This window comes from Cydia fagiglandana, chromosome 8 (genome assembly GCF_963556715.1).
Source record: "Cydia fagiglandana chromosome 8, ilCydFagi1.1, whole genome shotgun sequence".
In the NCBI taxonomy this organism is placed as follows: domain Eukaryota; kingdom Metazoa; phylum Arthropoda; class Insecta; order Lepidoptera; family Tortricidae; genus Cydia; species Cydia fagiglandana.
The window spans coordinates 16,809,488-16,831,487 of NC_085939.1; the positions used below are offsets into that span (position 1 = coordinate 16,809,488).

The 22,000-nt window shown below is 47.1% G+C and overlaps 2 protein-coding genes across 2 annotated transcripts; one reads left to right on the forward strand and one right to left on the reverse strand.

Moving 5' to 3' along the window:
- Positions 1-429: 429 nt before the first annotated feature.
- Positions 430-12,492, reverse strand: LOC134666710 (fatty acid synthase-like). The gene is made up of 21 exons (XM_063523949.1): positions 12,056-12,492; positions 11,115-11,881; positions 10,808-11,038; positions 9,337-9,964; positions 8,876-9,069; positions 8,490-8,718; positions 7,741-7,991; positions 7,447-7,671; positions 6,418-7,255; positions 5,699-5,796; positions 5,338-5,529; positions 4,847-5,251; positions 4,538-4,747; positions 3,703-4,445; positions 3,479-3,621; positions 3,274-3,394; positions 2,992-3,191; positions 2,503-2,904; positions 1,838-2,133; positions 1,124-1,516; positions 430-778 (listed from the first exon to the last, which is right to left on the reverse strand). The coding sequence occupies exons 1-21, from the start codon at positions 12,342-12,344 to the stop codon at positions 434-436; spliced, it is 7,200 nt and encodes a 2,399-aa protein (XP_063380019.1). The 5' UTR covers positions 12,345-12,492; the 3' UTR covers positions 430-433.
- A 1,675-nt stretch (positions 12,493-14,167) lies between these two features.
- LOC134666944 (uncharacterized) lies at positions 14,168-20,160 on the forward strand. Its single transcript, XM_063524253.1, has 4 exons — positions 14,168-14,343; positions 17,906-18,093; positions 18,451-18,614; positions 19,941-20,160. Exons 1-4 carry the CDS (start codon positions 14,187-14,189, stop codon positions 20,158-20,160), a joined length of 729 nt encoding a protein of 242 aa, XP_063380323.1. The 5' UTR covers positions 14,168-14,186.
- Positions 20,161-22,000: the final 1,840 nt, after the last annotated feature.

The following is a 22,000-nucleotide window of genomic DNA, read 5'->3' on the forward strand; positions in this document are numbered from 1 at the left end:
ATATTGTATAGGTATTTACTTTATATATACATAATTATGTAGTAGGTACCTATACTGTAGTAAAATTATGATTAAATAGAAAATTCACGTCATCACGAGGCCTGCATTATTAGGTCTGTATATTTTGTAAATAGGTACAGCATTTTGAATTTACAAACATTTGCATATAGCACTTTAAAAATATATAAAACAAAGATGTACTCAGGTGGTAATTGTCACTGTCGAACAAAAATAAAAAATACTTCAAATTGGGTTTAACTATACCTAATGACAAAATGTATGTTTTGAGCTAAGGTTAGCCGATAACAAACTTTCCATTTGTAAGGACACCGGCAACGCTAACCATTAAAAATAATTAGACTAAATCCCAGGTCAGCACAGCACGTGATGTGGCATCTGCTCTCACCCGCCTCATGCAATATGGATGATCTGGTCAGCGTCGGGCGAGCAAACCGGAGACGTGGTCGGCGATGGCGCGCGCCGCGTCGCCGGAGACGATGCCGCGGTGCGAGGCGGGCAGCGGGCGCACGCGCAGCTCGCCGGCGCACGCCGCGCGCAGCCCGTAGTCCCCGCCGCCCCGCGCCGTGAACAGCGTCGCGGGCCCCTGCAGCCGCGTGGCGGCCCGGTAGCTGGCGCCGATCAGCAGTCTGTGCAGCACGGCGCGCGCCGCGGCGCGCAACTCGTCCGTCTGCACGACCGTGCCGCGAGCGGCGATCATCTCGCTGAGACGGCGCAGTCGCGCCTCCATATCCGGCAGAGGCTTCAGCTCGCTCACCGTCTGCAAACCGTGAACGAACAACCAAATTAAATAAATGAATAACCCGCTAAGTACGGACTAGCGGCCCGGGTCGGTTTAATTTTTTTCCTCAATATAGTACTTAAATATAGAATAGTGTAAAATACAACTTAGTTGTGCTGCTCAGATCGTAGTGTTTTACAAATAGCACTCATGTGTGATCACCTCGTGCTCTTTCAAAATGCTGTGTTGTATGTATAATGAGATGGATGGGTAGCAGAAGTCTAGTGGTATTTAGGGTTTCATTTGTTATTGTTCGGACTCGGAGACTTAAATATATTTGTCTTTGTGTTGTGTTACGAATAACTAACACCTTAAAATACTAACCATTACAGGGTCCAGGTCATAAAGCATTTGCCCCAAATAGGCAAGTAAATAAGCATCGTCGTGTTGAAGCGAATGAATGGAGTGTTGCTTAGAGTTCTGAATGCGCGAGGCGACATAGTCGGGCGAGCCGTCGACGAGCACTAGGCGGACGGCGCAGCCGGCGCGCTCGAGCTGCAGCGCCATCTCGAAGGCGACGCACGCGCCGAACGAATAGCCGAGCAGCGTGTACGGCGGCCGCGGCTGCGCGGCGCGCACGCTCGACACGTAGAAGCCCGCGAGCGCCGCCATGCTGTCCAGCGGCGCCGCCGCGGTGCACTGCAGCCCGAGCACCGCGCCGCGCACGTGCGCAGCCACGCCGCGCAGCTGCTCCACCACTCCCTCGATCGGGTGCACCTGCCCACAGAAACTGGTTTCAGTTCCCGGAAAATTTTCATAAATACTATTCATTCTAAACTAAAAAGATTATTTATTCTCAAAACTCTTATAAGAATCTTGTGTAGGATTATTTACTATCAGACTTCAATTAACTAGTAAATCAGCTATCAATAAAACCTGTTCGCAACAAAATTGCTGAATGCCAAATTGTACTCGTTGCGCATTTATTACTTATATCTAAAGCATTGTTGCCCAAACTGAAACAGAGAAGCTTTGCTCATTTACCGTCCTCATGTTTTCACCGTGCCCAAGGGTGTATGAATGTTATCAATCTCCTACCATAAATATCGGCTTGTCATCGGCGTTTGCAGGAGGCAGCGAGGGAAGCTCGATGAGCACTCGCCGGGGCATGAGCTCGGCGCCGGCGGGCGGCGCGCAGTCGGCGGCGGCGCTCGGCGCGCGCGCGCCGGCCAGGCCTCGCAGCCGGCCGAACGAGAGCGCGCGGACGTCCTGCACGCCGAGCACCAAGTCGTATCCGCGCTTCAGCACCTGCTTGATCTCGGCAACCATCAGCGAGTCTAGCCCCAGCTCCACCAGGGTCGCCGTCGAGGACACCTTGTTCACGTCCCGGATACCTGTATCCAAATTAGAAACAGTGATCATTTAATTGAAGCAGGAGTTATTAACAAATATTAGATCACTACAGATACTCGTAGTAATGTTAGCGCAGGGTATAAGGAGACGAAATTCGATGATGTCTCCTTAACTAATAATTTTCGCTGAACTTTCATAGGAGTCAAATCATCTCTTAAAGTCCTCTATTATTGCCCATCCTCAAATACATACTGAACCTATCCTGTATAAAAATTTTATAATTGTACTAAATAACTAATCATTTTTACCAGAGATGTTTAAGAGATCAGTAATTTATGAGAAATGTCTTATAAATTGTCACCTTAACTAATAACAAAAGCCGGTAGTTTATAATAATGAAATAACGTTACCAAGCACATTGGCGACAGCTTGGACAATGTCCTGAGCGGGCTGGTCTCGAGTGAGTCGCTTATCGGCGTGCACTATGGACGAAGCCACGGCGTGCGGCATCAACAAGAGCTTCTCCAGCGTGTGCAGACACGACGAGATGGTCTGCGGCACCGTGCCGGCCACCTCCGCGTCCCCGAACAAGGCGGCCGCGAGTCCCACGTCGCCGACGGCGCCCCACTGCACCGCCAGCGCCGGCAGCCCCGCCGCGTGCCGCCGCTCCACCAGCCGCTCCATGCCGCTGTTGGCGAGCCCGTAGTTGCTCTGGCCCGCGTTGCCGCGCCCGCACGACACCGACGAGAACGCCACAAAGTACTCTAGCTCCGGTGCCAACTCGCGCGACTCCGAGTCCAGCCAGCGAGTCACTGTGCGTAAATAAATAAAACTTTACAAGTAGGTACCTACTTGACATGATCTTATTAGAAGCACGCATCATATGGCAAGCTACTGACTCTCAATCTTGGGTTCGGCGACGGCACGGAAAGCTTCCGGCGTCTGGTTCTCGAGGAGGGCGTCGCGTAGCACGGCGGCCAGGTTGAAGATGCCGCCGACGGGCGCCGCCGCCGCTGCCTCCAGCAGCAGCGCGCGCGCTCCCGCCGCCGTCGCCGCGTCCGCCAGCGACACCAGCACGCGCACGCCCGTCGAGCGCCATCTACCAGCAAACACGGTTATTGGCAACAAGAGGAATAACTACTTACATTTAGTTTAAATCGGGAGTCCGAGTTTTGTATCACCTGCGGATGCACCAGGACTGGTAGCCGGTGCGCACTCCTCTGCGCGAGGAGAGAACGACGGTGCGCGCGCCGCGGCTCACCAGCCACTCGCACAGCTCCAGTCCAAAGCCTCCCAGCCCGCCTGCGATTGGCATAAAAAGGGAGAATAGAAAACTGTTCACATTAGTCGCATTTTAACTATTATAATTAGGTGGTTGATACTGACCGACAAGCACGTAGGTCTTCCCAGGATGCATGTACACGCGGGGCAAGGCGGGCAGTAACCGTGGCCGCGCCTTTTCGATCGCTGGCTCCTCGTCAAGCACCCGAATCACAACCTTGCCGATGTGCTTGCCCGTCGCCATGTACCTGCAAGTTAAACCAGCCGTGAGACGCCCGATGTGCATTATTAAGTACATGCAAGCCCAAACGTATTTATTAAAAGCTCACCGGAAGGCCTGCTCGAGTTGTTCGCTAGTGTAGACGTTGGCAGGAAGCGGGCGCACGGCGCCGGTAGCAATGCCTCTTTTTACACACAGCATCATCTCCGCTTTCTCCGGGTGGTTTTCGGTCTCGCCGAACAACGCATCCAGCAGAACACCGTGCACCGTCGCGTTTTTCAACAGCACTGCCATGCCCAGCGCCGTGTTGGCACTCAGGTCCAGCTTGCCGACTTCGAGGAAGCGACCGCCCTGCCCGAGACAGCGCAGCGAGGCCTGCAGCTTGTCGCCCGCGAGTGAGTTGAGGATGAGGTCGACTCCGCGGCCGCGCGTGCGGTGCAGCACGAGTTGCTCGAAGGAGCAGTCACGCGAGTAGCCGATGTTGGCGTCGGGCAGCTGCGGGAAGCGCTCGCGAAGGAAGGCGCGCTTGGCGGGCGAGCCCACGGTGGTGTAGACGATGCAGCCGGCGTGTAGCGCGACGGCGATGGCGGCCTGACCGAGCCCGCCCGCACCCGCGTGCACTAGCACGGCCTCGCCGCGACGCATGCGCCCGCGCACCTCCAGCGCGTAATACGCCGTCGCGTACGCCACGGGCACTGTCGCTGCCTCTTCCAGCGACCACTGCTCCGGCACTTCCCACGTAAGAGTCTCATCCGCCTGCACTGTGGTTGCTAAGCCCATCGCCTGAACTATGCCCATTACGCGCTTGCCAGTTGATGAATACCCGCTAAACTCCAACCCAAGCATACATTCCTGTAAAATTAAACAAAGCTTTACCTACTTTCCTAACCATTGTCTAGTCTTTAATATAAGATCGGTTATCGGCTATTGAGTAGTGTGTGTACCTTATCAGCGAGCCCTGCGGGGAGAGAGTCGGGGGGCAGCTTGCCGGTGGCGAGCATGATGTCGCGGAAGTTGACAGCCGAATAGCAGACACGGCACAGGTCGGTGCGCGGCGGCGGCGGCGCGGCCGCGGCGTGGCGCAGCTCGCTCTCCACCCACCGCAGCGACGACAGGTCGCCGCGCGTCAGTGTGTTCACATACGCGTGCTCCACCTGTCGCCGGGGACCGACAAAAGACCTTGTGTTAGATAGCAAACGTGACTATTATTGTATTATAGCGAGACACGTTAGAGTTCCTTTTGACAAAAATACCTGTCGTTGGATGGGTGCCGTGTCTTCGAGCGGCAGGTGGCGGTAGGTGCCCCAGACGCCGGAGCGCAGCACGTTGAAAGCCAGGTCGCGCCGCACCTGCGCGCGGTACGCCGGCGCGTCGACGGCGAACGCGTGCGGCGCGTCGGGCAGGTAGTACACGCGCAGGCGCGCGCCGCCAGGCTCACGCCGCAGGCACGTCCCCAGCCCCAGCACGCCGGAGTAGTGCGCGCGCGACCACACGAACACGCGCAGGTCCTCGCTCTCGGCGCGCTTCAGGACGACCTTCAGCCGCTCTACCCACGAGTAATCGTCGTCGCGCACTTCTATGATGACGCTGGTCGCCGGCACGGTTGCTGCAGGCCTCAGCAGCATGTATTCGCACGACGCGGAGCGGCTTCGCGACACCTTCATAAACACAACACGTTTTAATTATCAGCAGAATGATTCACACATCATGCTGACAACAACGATTACAAGGAGAGAGCAACTACCAGAGTGAGTCCTGCGGCGGTGGCGGCCGCCCGCACTGCTGGCTCGTCGAGCGCGCCCGCCGTCTCCTCCAGCAGCACGAAGCCGCCGGCGCCGCTCGCCGCTGCCAGTGAACACAGCACGTCGCGCCGCGCCAACACGTCGGCGCCCATCACCACGTGGCAACCGCTCTTCAACTCGTCGCTCTTCACCACCTGAATATTTGTAGAACTGGCTGAGACTAAACTTGTAAGGTATTCTCAAAATTTATTTAGATTGTCCGATAATGATTCTAACGGTTTGTAAATTTTATTACAGCGATGTGCATGTTCATACACAATACTGAATGGCTTAAGCAAAGTCGCACGGGACCTAATAGCGTACCTTTATCCCTAGGGGATCCATGGCGGCGGCGTACTGCGCCACGTCAACGTCGGCCGCCAGCGTCGCGTCCACGCGCACGCCAGGCTCCGCTTCCAGCACTGTGGACAGATTGCACGTTAGTCAAACGAGTCATCTATCTGGCGCTTTGGTATTTGGTAGTGCTTTTAACGTACAAAGGGTATTTATTGCTTTCACGGGAAACTATTATTCATTTAATTTACTTGTTTTTTGATTCAACATAGAAAAATTATGTCAAAATCTCGCTTTCGCAAAATTAAGATTTATTTTGTTTTACGAAGGGACAAAAGTGTTATTATTTTACTAAATAATGCACTTTATCTATTAATCAATAAATAAACTTAGGTAACAAATTTAGTACAGTTCATCATCATCATCATCTCAGCCATAAGACGTCCACTGCTGAACATAGGCCTCCCCCTTTTTTGGGGGGTGAATGCCATAATCGCCACGCTTGGCAGGCGGGTTGGCGATCGCAATCGAGTACACCGAATTTGAGGGACGCTGCTGCCCGTCCACCGGTGGTCTTGGACGTGGTTTAAGGACATACCCGGGTCCTGGACGTAGTTTAAGGACATACCCGGGTCCAGTAGTACAGTTAGCACCGTTGTAATCTCTATTCTCGCGCCTATTCTTTCAAACCTTCAAGACCAAAATTATTTCGTATTCAATTTACAATCCGACTTTCGTCGTACTCGTACCGTGCACTGCACGTGGCAGTAATAGCGCGTCCACAGGTCGCCCCAGAGTCAGCTCGGCCAGTCTCAGCGTGAGTACATTGCAGTTCTCGAGTGCGAGCTGCAACACAGCACCCAGCGCCGCGCTCGCGGGGTTCTTATCTGCCGCGTTGTCCAGCGGCACGAACTCGTACTTCTCGAGGCGCGGCGGCGCCTGGGCGTGAGTGCGGCGCGGCGCCAGCGAGGTCTGCACGCCGCGGAACTCGACACCGCCGGCGACGATGACGTTGAGGTCGCGGTAAAGCCGCACCGGCACCGAGCCGCCGGCGGCGCCCGCCGCCTCGCGCTGCGCCGCGGGGTCGATCACTACTCGCTGCAGACGGGTCGGCAAATATAGGACTCGCTTGTCGATGCCGATAAGGGAAAACTGTATCGCCGTATCCATAAACGAAATCCAGTTTCCCTCCCAATTGAGTAAGCCGCGCGTGCCGCGCGCGTCCGAGGACTTGATGCCGCGGAAAACGCCTTTGTAGTTGTAGCCGCGCAGGCGCAGCTCTTTGTATATGTCCTCCGAGTCCAGCGGCGGCAGGTCTTCCTGCTCGGTGTGGTACTCGCTCAGCGCGACGGCGGACAAGCGCTCGGCGGCGGGGTCGGCGGCGAGGCGCGCCGTGCCCGTCGCCACCACCTCGCCGCCCTCGCACACCTCGAACTGGCTCGAGCCGCTCAGCAGCGACACGAGGAAGCGCACCGGCGCGCCGTGGCTCATGATGGTGGCGCGACGGAAATGTACATTCTCTAGCACCACCGCCGCCTGCTCCATTTCCAGGTTGTTCATTTTCGCTACCGTTTGCCACACCAGCGCCTGCTCGACAAACATATTCTTTTTATATGCAAATATTTTATCTCTGATATATTAAAATTAATGGTATAATTTATAAGTTGATACTTATGTATATAAATCAATTTATACATATTTCTTTATACAACACAAAGCAGCCTCACACACACGTCTCATACAAGTGGTTGACGTTGTATGTGTAGGCCATCACTCACAAGGTATCCGGTCGCGGGGAAGAGGACTCTGCCGTCGATGTCGTGGCCCGCGAGGAAGGCGTCTCCGGGGCTGCCGAGGTCGTACTCGATGACGGTCTCGCTGCGACCGGCCGTCTTGAAGTCCGCCACGCTCCACTCCACGGAGTGGTCCCAGCCGACATGCGACGCGAGCGCGGGCGTGCCGCGGGACACCGGCCACGACACACGCGGGTACAGTCGCGACACCTAAAACGTAGACAAAGTATTACTTGGATGTTTACGTAAACAATATCCGGGACTGAAGTATTAGGCCACCTGAGGTTGTACGCCGGCTGCGTAAGTCTTGCCCACTGCGGCGAGGAAGTGGACGAGCGCGTCGGGCGCGTCGCGGCGCACGAGCGGCACGTGCACCGCGTCCGGCAGCGCGCGTCGCACGATGGCCTGCAGCAGCGCGTGCGGCGCCACCTCCAGCAGCAGCGCCCGCGCCGGCACCAGCGCCAGCACGCTCGCGAACCGCACCGGTGACACTAAGTTATTCACGAAGTACGCGGCGTCGCACGTCCGAGCTGCAACACGAACCAACGCAAAGGTCAATGCGGTATCCCGCCAGTGGTGCTCCTGAAGCGTGAATTAAATGGGAAAATTTCATATTTTCAGTACATAAAAAATGTTTATTAAGTAAATATTACTATCCTATTTAAATAGATCAATTACTTTTATTAAGTACATAGGTAGGTACCTACATACTTTAATTATTTAGTCAGAACAAGTCAGAATTAGCGACTTGAAAGGGATTTTTTGTATAAATACTTCAACTAGCAGAAAGGAGTAATTAAGCAGTATACGTTTGCCCAATATGTTTACTATTACCTAGGCATTAAAAAACCGGGTATCCCATAAGATAGCAGTGTAACGTCTAATCGAAGGACAATGCAAAAAGGCCAAACTCGGACGCTATTCTTAGCGCACACAAAATGATCACGTAGGTACTCTATTGCTGCGCCTTCCCTGATATCTACCTGTTTATTTTTACTTATGAGAGTTCCCAATTTTCCTCTACTCACCCAACTTGGATTCCCAGTGTTCCGGTGGCACCGAGGAGGAGAGCCAGCGCGCGCTGCGTTTCTTCGGCGCAGGGATAAGCTGCGTCAGGCGGCTGAGCGACTGCGGTGCGGCGCCCGCCACGTAAGAGCTGTGGAACGCCACTCCCGAGCTGTTGATGCGCCGAGCAAAAATACCTTCAGCGGTCAGCTCAGCCACGAACTTCTCTATTGAGGCTGGCGGGCCCGAGACCTGTCATGCCATGACATAGATAAGATTTTTGTTCGGCTCTAAGAGTGAGTGAATGTAAAGCAAATTATAGGGTACTTGAGTAAATTAATAAGTATATATAAATATTACTAAATTTGAAATATCGTCTATTTCGGCGCTAAATAGATAGGAAGCTCACTGTGACACTGTCTGCAGAGTTGTCGCAGGCTGGTTCTACGTCCGCGGGGCAACGTCGCACGGCGTCCTTCCAAGAGAGGCCGACCGCGGCCATGGCCCCGGGGGGCAGCTTGGCGTCCACGATGCTGCGCCCGCGCCACAAAGCGCACAACACGGCTTGCTCCGCACTCAGACACTCATCGGCGTAAGCACATCCTACAATGAAATAAGTTTCCAGCAATTTTTTAAAAATGATATTAAAAGTAAAAACATTTTGAATCTATGGATGCTTTATCACTCGATCACTATATCACTTACCATTGGCCGTCCTGACATTATTGGAAAGTAGGTACCTAATTAGGTACGTATTTAAGCGTTCTATTTAGTGAAGGATTGGTCCTATCTTTTAGTTTTTACCTATATACGAAATACGAATAACCTAAAGAGTATTTAGGGAGTAGGCGCGTGATGGGTTGATCTTACCTACTTCCCCGACAGAGTGTCCGATGATGCCGTCCGGTCGTACGCCCAGCTCGCGCAGCACTTCCACCAGCGCCACCTGCACGGCAACGATAGAGACTCCAGAGTTGATAACGTCATCGAAAGCGGCAGCCGGCGCATCTGTTATCAAGTGCAGGAGATTCACGCCGTGGGGCTCCAGCGCCGCTGCTGACCGTGCGATGCTCGCAGCGAACACCGGCACGCGTAGCAGTGCGCGCGCCATGCCGGCCCATTGTGAACCCATGCCGCTGAACATGAACCAGATCGGGCGCGGCTCGGCCTCGCTCTCTAGCACCTCGAGTTGTAGAGATGTCGCGCTGAGCACGGCGTACCCGCGTCGCAGGTGACCGGGGATGGCATGCGCGTGCACGGCGTCTATGAGAGCGTGCAGCTCTGCGTCGCAGGGGTGCGCGGCGGCCAGCTGGAGCATGCGCTCCACTGCTTCTCTGGTACGACCTGAGGCGAGAATCAGTCGCGGCGCGGGGTACACGGCGGGAGGGGGCCGCGCGCCACACCCTCCTTCCAGGATTATGTGCGCGTTGGAGCCGCCAAACCCAAAAGAGTTTACCGCCACCAGACCGCCTTGCCATTCGGTGTTTTTGTTTACAACCTGCAATGTACACATTCTCATCACACTTGGTCAAAAAGCGTAACTACGCTGGCGTAACGGGAGTAATAACCTATTTATTCTTTTGCGCGTAATGGACTTTCTTATAAGGTATGTCAATTGTTAACCCTAGCGTCGCAAGACTTGAGGTTGGATTAAGAACATGTCAAAGACGACGACTATTTTTCCAAGAACAATAGCTACGTTGACCTCATGGTAAGTACCGCTATAGTTAGATAGTTACTCATGGTCAACGGGAGCTGGCCTGCGACCACGACCGCTGTAAAGTATTCCAAACATTGGAATATATTTAGAATGCGATAAGACGATATGATCCGATTAAATACCTAGTTTAATTTCATAAACAAATGAAGTGGACAGGCGAAAATAGTGAATGTAGAGAGCAGAAATAGGATATGATGCAAGGTGGACCGAGAGTGCCTAGAGGAGCTTTATTACTGCCCGATTCGAACTTTAATTAAAGTACGTCAAAGATTAAGTCTAGATACGATGTAGATTAGATATGCATGTCAGTATCAAAAGTGACGTATTTGTTTGTAGAAACGTCATATTTGACACTGACATATCTAATCTATCTATATCGTATTTAGCCGTAATAACCCAAACTTCGAATGGCTTCGTTTGGTCCATGAAGGAGCATATAAGGAAAATTTCCTTATAGCTTTAAAGAGAAAACTTTTATATGGAGCACGGGCTTTGACTAAATTTCAGAAATCCAAATTCAAGTTTTTTAATCGTGTCATAGTATTCTGTGCTTGAAGCTAATGTTAATTAATATTTATATCAACTTAGCCAGCTTCAAAAACAAAACTAATAATGAATCACCTGTATACGACCATCCCTGAACGCAGGTATATTCTTATTAGGAGTTTTGAAATGCAGGTTGCCGGATATTACACCGCGCTCCATGGCTACCACCAGCTTGGCGATGGAACAAAGCCCGGAGGCCGGCTCCGCGTGACCCATGTTAGATTTGACCGAGCCAAGAAGCAGCGGCGTCCGTCGGTCCTTACAAAACAGCTCTGCAATCGCGTTCACCTCTTCGGGATCACCCGCCTGCAACACATCATCTATTTCTCAAGACACTATCACAGAACATCAAACTTACTCTTAAAGAAAATTGGCCTTTTACCTTTGTACCAGTGCCATGTGCCTCTATGTAGACAACGTCCTGTGGTTGTAACTGAGCCTCCTCGAAAGTCTCTTGCGCGAGGCGACGCTGCATGGCGCCCGTGGGGTACGTAATTCCCTTCTCCTTGTAGCCATCGTTGTTGATGCCAACGCCTCGAACAGTGCAGTAGACGCGGCGTGCGTCGCGCCGGCGCTGCAGCAGCACGGCCACCACAGCCTCGGAACGCACGTAGCCGCATCCACTGTCGTCGAACGCGGCGCAACGACCATCCGGCGAGAGCATGGTCAACCGATGGTAGTTAAGTGAAGAGGCCGGATCGAGGCACAGGTTTGTGCCGGCGACTACTGCGGCGTCGCAGCGGCCACTACGGATATCGTTCACGGCCAGAGCCATCGCGGTCATAGCACTTGAACAGGCGGTGTCCATTGATATCGAGGGTCCTTTTAAGTCAAATGCGTAAGAAACCCGGTTTGAGATCATGGAGTTGCTACAGCCAGTTACAATGTAACTATTGATTTTGTCCTTGTCGCGGGACCACGCGCCAAAGCTCTCTGACCGGGTGAGTCCTACGTAGACCCCGCAGCGTGAGCCGCGCAGCTCGACGGGGTTGAAGCCGGCGTCCACCATGGCCTCGTGCGTCACCTCCAGCAGCAAGCGCAGCTGCGGGTCCATGAAATGCGCTTGCTTGGGGTGCACTCCGAAGAAAGAAGCGTCGAAGTGAGTCAAGTTCTTCAGCTTGCCGCTTCGTTCAGGCAACCCGTACCAACCTAAATACAGTAATAGGTTAAATAATTTGTTTGCACTAAAGCAGTGGCGACCGTTACAAGCAAGTGACATGACAATGTCACTGGAAAAATGTGTCTTTTCCTCGATGCTGTCGGACTCGGGGAGCCGGTCCGACAACCCTGACAGCGCCACGTCATCCTGCAGTGCATGCTCACCCGGCGTCCAGCGGCGGTCGTCGGCGGTGACCAGGTCTACGCCGGCGAACAGCTGCCGCGCGAACTCCTCGATGCTATCGGACTCCGGCAGGCGGCCCGACAGCCCTGATAGCACCACGTCATCCTGCAGTGCATGCTCACCCGGCGTCCAGCGGCGGTCGTCGGCGGTGACCAGGTCCACGCCGGCGAACAGCTGCCGCGCGAACTCGTCGATGCTGTCGGACTCGGGCAGGCGGCCCGACAGCCCAGACAGCACCACGTCGTCTTCTGTGTTCACGTTGCTTGACATCCTTAATTACCTGTAAAAGACCAAAACAACTTCGTGTAGGTAGACTTTTCTTGGTCTAACCTACAACCTTCGTTCCCAATAGGTACGTTTTATATTTTATTCTTCTTACATATATTGGCCTGTGCGTGACGTTCTAAGGTTCGACAGATGGCGTTCAAAAGCTTAAAACATTCTTCGGGCCAATGAATGGGGAGGGGGCTTGCTGCCGCCTACAGTTCATGCCCGCTCCCAATACAATGATACAGAAGAGATAGCAATTCAAACGTCACCTAATACCTTTACCAGAGTAAATTACTTCATCAACACCCCAGTGACCTAGAAAGCCAGGTCAGGGTTTATCTCGTGAAACAATTGAAGTGGTTTAGAAAGAATTAGGTACAGCCATCATCAGATATATCGGAGCGGTCAAGGTGTTCACAATATCTGAACACGCACTCTAACGCCCTGACAATAGAGACGTGTTCAGATATTTGTGAGCACCTTGGCCGCTCCGATATATTTGATGGCGACTGTACTGTAATAGAGTCATACAATTGGGTACTTTGTAGGAGGCCAATCTCAGAGGTTGACAGCGGGCACGCGAGGACAATGTTATTGGTTTGGTTTATCATTTATACGTTGCATCATGAAGATCACGGCACCTTTTAATTAGGGTTCCGTAGCGGGATCCTATTACTAAGACTCTGCTGTCCGTCCGTCTGTCTGTCACTAGGCCTCATGAACCGTGATAGATAGACAGTTAAAATTATCACAGATGATGTATTTCCGTTGCCGCTATAATAACAAATACTAAAAATAGAATAAAATTAATATTTAAGTGGGGCTCCCATACAACAGACGTGATTTTATTGCCGTTTTTTGCGTAATGATACGGAACCCTTCGTGCGCGATTCCGACTCGCATTTGGTTTTTATACTGCAATATACCTATTTTACGTTGCCTTTAAAAGAAGGCGACACCAATGCGTCGTGCTCAGTAGTAAAGGTATAGAAGTAAGTTTTTTTTCGCCGTTTTGTACAGTGGGTACGAAATAGTACGGATGTCTACCGTCTCCAAATCTCCCTCAATTGCTCAAAGGTGAACTATTGTTAACTTGTAAGGTGGTGGTACCAGTGCTCGACATGCCAATGCCCAATAAATGACACCTTGCTCTCACCCCTATTGACAATCGGCTCGATTCGGGAAATGAATCATTAGAGATTCACTAGATATGAAATAGTAAAGATATGTGACGTTCCACGGCGAAGGGTAAGGGGTAAAGGGTTCCATGGCGGCTGGCGCTTACGTCGCGTAGCGGTGCAATAACATTGAAGCGGCGTAAACGCCAACCGCCATAAGCAACCTTTACCATTGGGACGTCATATATCTTTACTATATCGTGTGTAGTTAATCTCGTAACTTCGAGACATTCAAATTCATGAGCGGCAAACACGTAGTAACTAGCACTAGCGTCAATAGGTACAGCGGACGTTGTCCGTTGATAAAACCGGATGGCAGCTCCAGCGCTGATCGTACGATGAGTGTGACCTGCCTGTGTTTTTCTGTCTTGTATGTGATAGCCATCAAACGAGTAGACGAGCCGCCTGATGGGAAGCGGTCATCGTAGCCCATGGACATAAGCAACATCACAGAGCCAACTTAAGCGTTTTCGACCCTTGAGAACCCTAAATACCCACTTCTTGAAGAATCCCATGTGTAGCGCAAAGCGCAAAGGAAATACCTCACGAAACTGTCACTGTTTGTGCTTTCGAAATAAAATATTTATATGTAGGTATTTATTATATTCTATTTTATTTCTAGGTATTTATTCAGCTATATGATTTGCATAAGTATGCTTGCAAGATGTCTTGTCGAGTGTGGTCCACGTTCCAAGCAACAAGAAAGGACGGCTCGTTGGTGAAGTTACGCATTCAGGATTTACCCGAAAACCGGATTGACGATGCCGTACATTTGTTTATAAAATATTTCATTCACGATGAAAAGCTTATGAAAATGGCAGGTAATTAGAATTAATAATTAATCGAACGAGCGAGCGAAGCGAAGCGAAGTTCTTACATTCGACTTGGAACGCGCGGCTGGCTAGCGGCACGTCCCGGCATTTCGATGATTTTAAGCTGAACTGTCGGAAGATAGTTTGATACTTGTTCTAATTTAAATAAAAATGGGTGAATGTACGTGTAATCGCTGGCATTATATTTTAGTCATTAAATTATGAGCAGGCCCGATCAAGGGGTTAATTGAGCTAGAAGAGCTTAGAAGGCCAAAAAGCTGTTTGTGAGAGGTCTTGCTATTCTGGTCATTTTATTTGCAAGAAACATGGTCGAGTTTAGTATCAAATGAAAGCGCTCGGTATACACTTTTATAATATCGTTTTTAAATTTACCATGTTCAAATAATTAGCAAGATAAAAATAAAATATAAGTATTTGACATTTGACAGAAAATATCTCGGCTTAGCACAGATACAGTTTATTTTAATCTTTAAGGTGGTGACTTGAATCCAGGGGAGGGACAGCCGTATACAAAGCCCTTTATTCGAAAAAAATAGCGCCATCTATATTACTTAACGCTGAACTTATTTTTTTCAATATGGCTTCTCTTTATTTCGTCAGAATGTCTTAAAAGTCTTGTATCCAGAGCATGAAACAAACAAAAAAACATCTGATAGAATTAACTATTTATGGCTTCGTGGCCATGGAGGCGATTGTCACAAAAAACCAACTTTGCCAAATAAAACTCAAAACATTACACTTAACACCGTATTTATTGCCTGTACTACTACGACATAATTCAGATAAATAAATTTCGGTTTTACAATGTTAAAAGAAACAAAGTTTTCATACGCCATCACAGTTCCTGAGAACTTTATTATCAGAAAATTCAGAAAAAAACACGGCGGGTAGATTCACAACCTGCTGCGTGTAAATGTGTTTCGTGGTCTAATTGTGTGTTATTACAGCCGTGTATGATAGGTACTTTATTTACATCAACAGTCAAGTTAAATGTGCTTACCTAACCTGTTTTCGTGTAGAGTCTGGCTACTGAAATTTTACCTAAGTTATTGGCGGGAAATTCAAAAAATCTCGGGCTGGTCACACTTTGTGTAGTAGGAATTATAGGTTTGATACTTGACAATATTTTTGACAAGTAAGGTAGGTACCTAAGGAAATAAGTTAAATAAACGTTTACGTGCTCTCAAAGTCAGCCCACATAATTTCTACCACTATTTAAAGTACAGTCAATGACAAACACATATGTTTACGTTCCAATATTTAGATTTTATAGATATATTTCAGAACTTTTAGTTTATCCGTTTCTTTATACACTTGTCCTGTTTCTGAGATTCAGGCATTAATAAATTCACGTACTTAATTAAAGTAATAGGCAAATGTTAGAACTAGTATTTAAAGTATCAAAATATTTATAGAGCACCAACCTCATAATTTGTTTACATTTGGTTAGGAGTTGTAAACATTGCAGTTTTTCGTTATACAACGCTACACGTCGAGTTCGCACATTGTCGTAATTATTTACGTGTTTAAATAATAGTTTGCGAACCTCACTCAGTATAGAAATTATTAATATTATTTAAAATAAACCCCTTAAATCCAGCAAACAATTTGAATGAATGACATAGATTGACAACTGACTTTTAGCTTTTTTTAAAATCATAGACAATTGGTGATACAACAACGAAATATCTGTCAACAATTTTTGGCTAGCCAGACTCTATTAATAAATAGCCTTTCTTCAAAGTCGAAGTTTTTTACGTTCGCAACATACTTAGATGCTATTTATGCCCCTTCTCCCCTGATATTGACGTTGATGTTTCAGGTTAAGAATTACAGATGGCGCTTCAAAATTGACGCAAAAAAGTTCCTGTCAAGGTCAAGCAAATCTTTTCAGTAGAAAAAGGCGCGAAATCCAAATTTTCTGTGAGACGACATCCCTTCGCGCCTACATTTTTCTGCCCGCCTTTTTCTACTGACAAGATCTGCTTGACCAACTATATTATAAATACTACTCTTTGCTTAAATCTATCAGTTAAGGGCTCCACAGACCTTGCAATAAATCCACGCGATCTTTGATCCATTGCCGCCTAAGTAGGGTCATTGTGCTAGTTTTCGTCCGGTGTCAGTTTCCGTCCACTTGACGAAATTTGAGTATAAACCTTCATTGCTGCACAATTTTGGACTTATTGTATCCTTAATATCTAAACAATTTATCTATCCACATAAAAATTATATTTCGCAAGTACCAAATTATAAATCAAATGTGTTATTTACCAATCCGTCAAGTGGACGGAAACTGACACCGGACGGAAAACTGACGCAATTACCCTATAGTGCGACATAAAATAGTAGAAATTAAATAAAACTGAACTCAAAAATGTCCATACTAAATTGTTGCCATGTGTAGGTAAGCATTTTACGTCAAAAATGAGACAGTTACTACGTAGAAAGTGGCGCCCTCATTTATTTTGTATTATTTTATGTCGCACTAATCGCACTATACGAGCACCTAAATATGTGCAACAAAATCAATCGCTATACTCGTATTATACATATATAATTTTTGGTTAACCGCGAGTTCTCAGTTCGGGGCGAACTACTAGTTATCTTGATTGAAATATAAAAATCTTGTATTATTTTTACTTACCAACACATCGAACGTGGTTCGCGGTAGGCTCTTAGGCCAAAACGGGATAAGTACGCATTTTGGCATTAAGTCTCCCGAAGTCGCCGCGCTAGGTCGGCATATACCCATACAATTGAAGTTAAGTACTTTATATAGCCAAAAAACAAATAAACGTAACATAGCATGAACAACAGGGGTTCTTATTCAAATTTGAATTAGGTATATAATTATTTTATATTAATCGAATTTATATCCTATCTTAATTAAAATTAGAAATACAAAACATTTATTGAACAAATTATTTGCGCAAAGGTCTACTTGTAAATCGAAAACGTCGTAACCGGCCCCTTAAGACGAAACAGGAGCTGAGTTTTAAATATTTTAGGTAAATATACCCGTCTCGCTAACGGAAGCGGCACCTAAAAGTAGTGCGATAAGGACAAGGCGAAAAATCCTGCGTAAATAATAATCTCAAAAATCGAGGTTTCGTACTCCTCTGTTTCCTCCTCCAAAACTTAACCAATCGTAACCAAATTTGGAAATCTAAATGATTATAAAATTATCTCTGTCGGACCGTTTTGCTTTTTTGGCTAATTGATATCAGTTTTGAATGCCACGCCTCTCATTGCGGCATAGTCAATTAGGCCATTTTGGCCATTTTTGAAGGGCTCTAGCGCCTTAAAAAACAAAAATATCAAAAAAAGCAAAACGGTCCAACACAGATATTGACAATATTAATCTGTGTTGAAAAAATCATCGCTCTAGCTTCAAAAACCACGGAGGAAAACGAGGAGTACGTTTGTATGGAGAAATGACCAGTCCTGTTGGCTCTTAAGTTAATTATTTGCATTTTGGTGTGCATAACTACCTATTTGACTTATTACTCCACCGTTTACTTCTAATTTTATTTTTATTTATTTACAGGTATATCACGAAATCCAAAAGCGGTAAAGGAGTACGAAGTATTTATATGTGAATTTATTAAAGATCCTGCTTCGCTTACTATGATATGTTGCGAAGACGAAGATGACGGTAATGTTCGGGAAATAGTGGGCGTGTCTTTGATGTCGTTGACTACAGTGGAGCGGCAGGCCTTATTTAAAAAGCTACAGGTAGAGTGGGGGTGGGATCAGGCGCTGGTGGCCTAGCGGTAAGAGCGTGCGACTTTCAATTCGGAGGTCGCGGGTTCAAACCCCGGCTCATGTGACGCAGTGAAAGTGTTATTTTAAACGTCTAACTTTTATGAAATATTGACGTATAAACAACACTTACACTGCGTGTGCTATCAAAATAGTTACAGACTTATCTTGATCTAACTCTATAACATAGCTTTTTATAGTAATTATTGGATTTAATAATAAACCGCAAAATTTTGATTTCTTATTACTATATGGGGCTCACTGGATTTATGTATAAGTAATGTAATGTTGTAGTCGTTTGTTCTAATAAACATGTTTTTTATTCCTCAGCCTGAAACCGATGAGATGCGGCTATATTTACAATGGGAAAACATGTTTGATTCGCATAAACAATTAAAAAAACTACAAATTGCTTCACTCTACGATGACATAGGTATGATTATTCATCCACGATTCAGGAAAATGGGAATAGCAACGGAATTCGCTAGGGCGAGGTAAGTTTTTAGGACTGAGGGCCTACCGCGAACCACGTTCGACGTGTTGCCTCCCTGTCACACTTACGTACGAATTTACAAGTGCAACACAGAGGTAACACGTCGAACGTGGTTCGCGGTAGGCACGCTGTACATGGACATCATACTTATATAGAACTGGCACTATGAGCTCGACCTGTCGACACTCTGCTCCCAACGTCCCAACATATTTCTGTACTTATTTTTTTTTTATTACGAGTAATTTATTTAACACATTACAATTGCATGGAAATTGTAATCTATATATTTAGGCCTGAGTTACACTTGTAAGTTTTACTTACGTAAGTAGGGACAAAGCTATTTGTTAGAATGAGATAACGATATTCATCTCTCATTCTGTAGTATAGCCGTGTCCCTACTTACGTAAGTAAAACTTACAAGTGTAACTCAGGCCTTACAAATAGGTACAGATTTCCGGTGTCACTTGACTTTAAGCATACAGCCAACTCGTCTCCTATGTTTGCATTTATCTACCTTGGAGAACGCAGCTCTCGCGGTCCTACTCTGGACGGCCGGCTAAGGCAACCCAGAGGCAGAAGGTTCTGTCCCATCCACCCAACTGTCGTGAGACAGTGGGGCTACCGCGAAAACCGAAATTCGCATATTGCGGGGATTTTTCTCTGTCACTCTAATTACGTTGTCATTGGAGTAAAAGAGAAAGATCCCCACAATTTGCGAACTTCGATTTTCGCGGTTAGAGCCCAGAGCTCCGCAACAGCTCGCCACAAGCTCCCTTCTTGACTAAACACACTGGTTAAACCCCCGGACGATGAGGTCGTCACATCCCTACTTTAAATACTTACTTACTTACTCCTCTGGCGCAGCGACCTAAAGTGTGTCTTGGCCTCCAATACGACTGATCGCCACTGATCCCGGTCCTGTGCCATTTCTCGCCAGTTTTCAACCCGGAACTCGCGTAGATCAGCGTCCACCACATCTGTCCATCTGCACTCTTTAAAATACAAAGTATGTGTAATTGCCCCCCGACATCATCATCATCTCAGCCATAAGACGTCCACTGCTGAACATAGGCCTCCACCTTTTTTGGGTGGGGGGTGGGTTGGCGATCGCAGTCGAGTACACCGAATTTGAGGGACGCTGCTGCTCGTCCACCGGTGGTCTTGGAGGTGGTTTAAGGACATACCCGGGTCCTGGACGTAGTTTAAGGACATACCTGGGTCCCCCGACATAGTGTCGCTTAAAAGTGAAACAAATACCTCCTTTATGCGTGACCAGCCAGAACATGGCTACTAATATAAAGTTGATAATTATATTCCAATATTTTAGACGTTCGGCATGTGTGGCACACAATGTCGCTGCCGCCGGTGCCTTGACGACGGCTGTAGGCACCGAGAAGATTGCTAAGAAGGACCACTGGGATACTCTCAAGGTGTTCACGCTGGATGACCTAGGACAACACTACGGACCTACTTGCGAAGAGGGTGCGACATTCAGACTTGTCATTTGGAAGAACCCAGAATTCAAACGCAATGAGAATGAAAAATAAACGTATGATGCTGTGTTATTTGTCGATTTTAAATTGAAATTAATCCCACAAAATACCGAATTGCAGCTGCTACATTATTATTCCCTTATTTCCCCTTTATTTGTCTTTTTAGGGTTCCGTACCTCAAAAGGAAAAAAACAGAACCCTTATAGGGTTCCCACTAGTGCGTCTGTCTGTCTGTCTGCCTGTCTGTCCGACCATCGGGGCCTGGCCTTTATCTCCGAAACTACTGGGTCTAAAATTTTGAAAAAGATCTCACAGAAATATCCGGAGAGGAAAATGGGGACTGCGTTTGTATGGAGAAACGGCCGTTCCTTTTCCTCTTAAGGTGTTGTAGTGAAGTTGATTTACACAAATTCTTATAAACATCAGTAAAGGGAATGGGGAAAGACTACTTCGCAGGCGAAGTCACGGCTAAGAGTCTATATGCTATATAACCGTCGAAATTCCTTTGTAACTGAATAACCCAGCTTGAACTAATGCACCGTGCCATTAACATGCTTTACACGGGTCGGGTTGCAGCTGTTTTTGTTACGGGGATACTCTTGCTAACGTCATATGATAGTTCACACATTTTATTATGTACCAGAATTTGTTTTATTACGTTGCATATAATACATGCCGTTTCCGAGATCCCCGAGATATATGCACCTATAGGTATATAAATAAATAAATAAAACTATATATGTACAAGAATTGCTCGTTTAAAGATATAATAAGATCTGTTTAAATTGTCAATATATACCTACCTACCTATATTTAAAGGTACAGTTACCTGCAATAAATACTCCATTTAATTAAATCAAATAATCCGCTCTATTTTATACACGTATTTACCCAATAAAAATATCATAATTTATATGTATATCACGTGATCTTGTCGCAGGGGGGGTTGCGTTAAAATCACCAAATATCACCAAAGAAGAGGGGGGAGGGGTAGGGGGAGGGGGGTCAAAATTAGGCCAAATATGATCACATGATTTCTGAACGACCCTTATCGACTAACGTGCCATCTTGGCTACGCTCCCAGATGTTTCACTTTCATAATTTATGACGATTTGTATTGATTTAATATTTTTAATAATAACTCATATTATTTGTCGATTTTACGTGTTTTATTAAAGGTACAGTTACCTGCAATAATATACCTTTGGTTAGGTTGTATAATATAGAAGTAGGAAGGTAAGTGAGAAGTTATAGTACATTTCGATGCTAGTGCGGAAGGTATGTCATTACTTCACGAGTACCGAGATATCTTGCCACGAGCCGCAGGCGAGTGGCAAGACTCGGGACGAGTGAAGAATGACATTTCCGCACGTGTATCGAACGACGTTTTTTAATACAGTTGCGAAAAAATAAGAAAAACATTGTTAATCGTACACTAAACAAAAGTGGTAACAGTGACAGCTCGGTTTAGACGTTGTCTTTAAGTATATTATATCTATGGGCGTTTGACAGCTATTCCGTTCCATTCAGTCAACTTATTAAGAACGGAATTTTCAATATTGAATATTAAAAAATAAACGTGTTATAATGATGAAGAGGTAAGTAATTAAATATGAAATATGTAATATTTTTCGTATTCTTACATTAACGGTAGGTTTTTATGCTGATTACGACGTTTAAAGGAAACTAATATTAACACTCGTCAATAAGTAGTCGTGAATTGGAACAAGTATAAATTTAAAAAAATTGGAAAAGTAAAAAGCACTAGTTCGAGATAACCAACTTTCCGCACGCTAAACAGCTACGTAAAGTAGCACTTTTTGAGCAACTGTATTAAAAAGATATTTAATGGCGTTATTCATTAACGTCTGTCAAATCTAACAAACCTTTTATC

Excerpts from the sequence above, each read along its gene's own strand:
- LOC134666944 (XM_063524253.1), top strand. The coding sequence starts at position 14,187 with ATGTCTTGTCGAGTGTGGTCCACGTTCCAAGCAACAAGAAAGGACGGC. Across the intron at positions 14,344-17,905 it reads AAAGCTTATGAAAATGGCAG|GTATATCACGAAATCCAAAA; the intron begins GTAATTAGAATT and ends ATTTATTTACAG. Across the intron at positions 18,094-18,450 it reads CCTTATTTAAAAAGCTACAG|CCTGAAACCGATGAGATGCG; the intron begins GTAGAGTGGGGG and ends TTTATTCCTCAG.
- LOC134666710 (XM_063523949.1), bottom strand. The coding sequence starts at position 12,344 with ATGTCAAGCAACGTGAACACAGAAGACGACGTGGTGCTGTCTGGGCTG. Across the intron at positions 5,797-6,417 it reads ACTGCCACGTGCAGTGCACG|TGCTGGAAGCGGAGCCTGGC; the intron begins GTACGAGTACGA and ends ATCTGTCCACAG. Across the intron at positions 4,446-4,537 it reads CCGCAGGGCTCGCTGATAAG|GAATGTATGCTTGGGTTGGA; the intron begins GTACACACACTA and ends TTAATTTTACAG.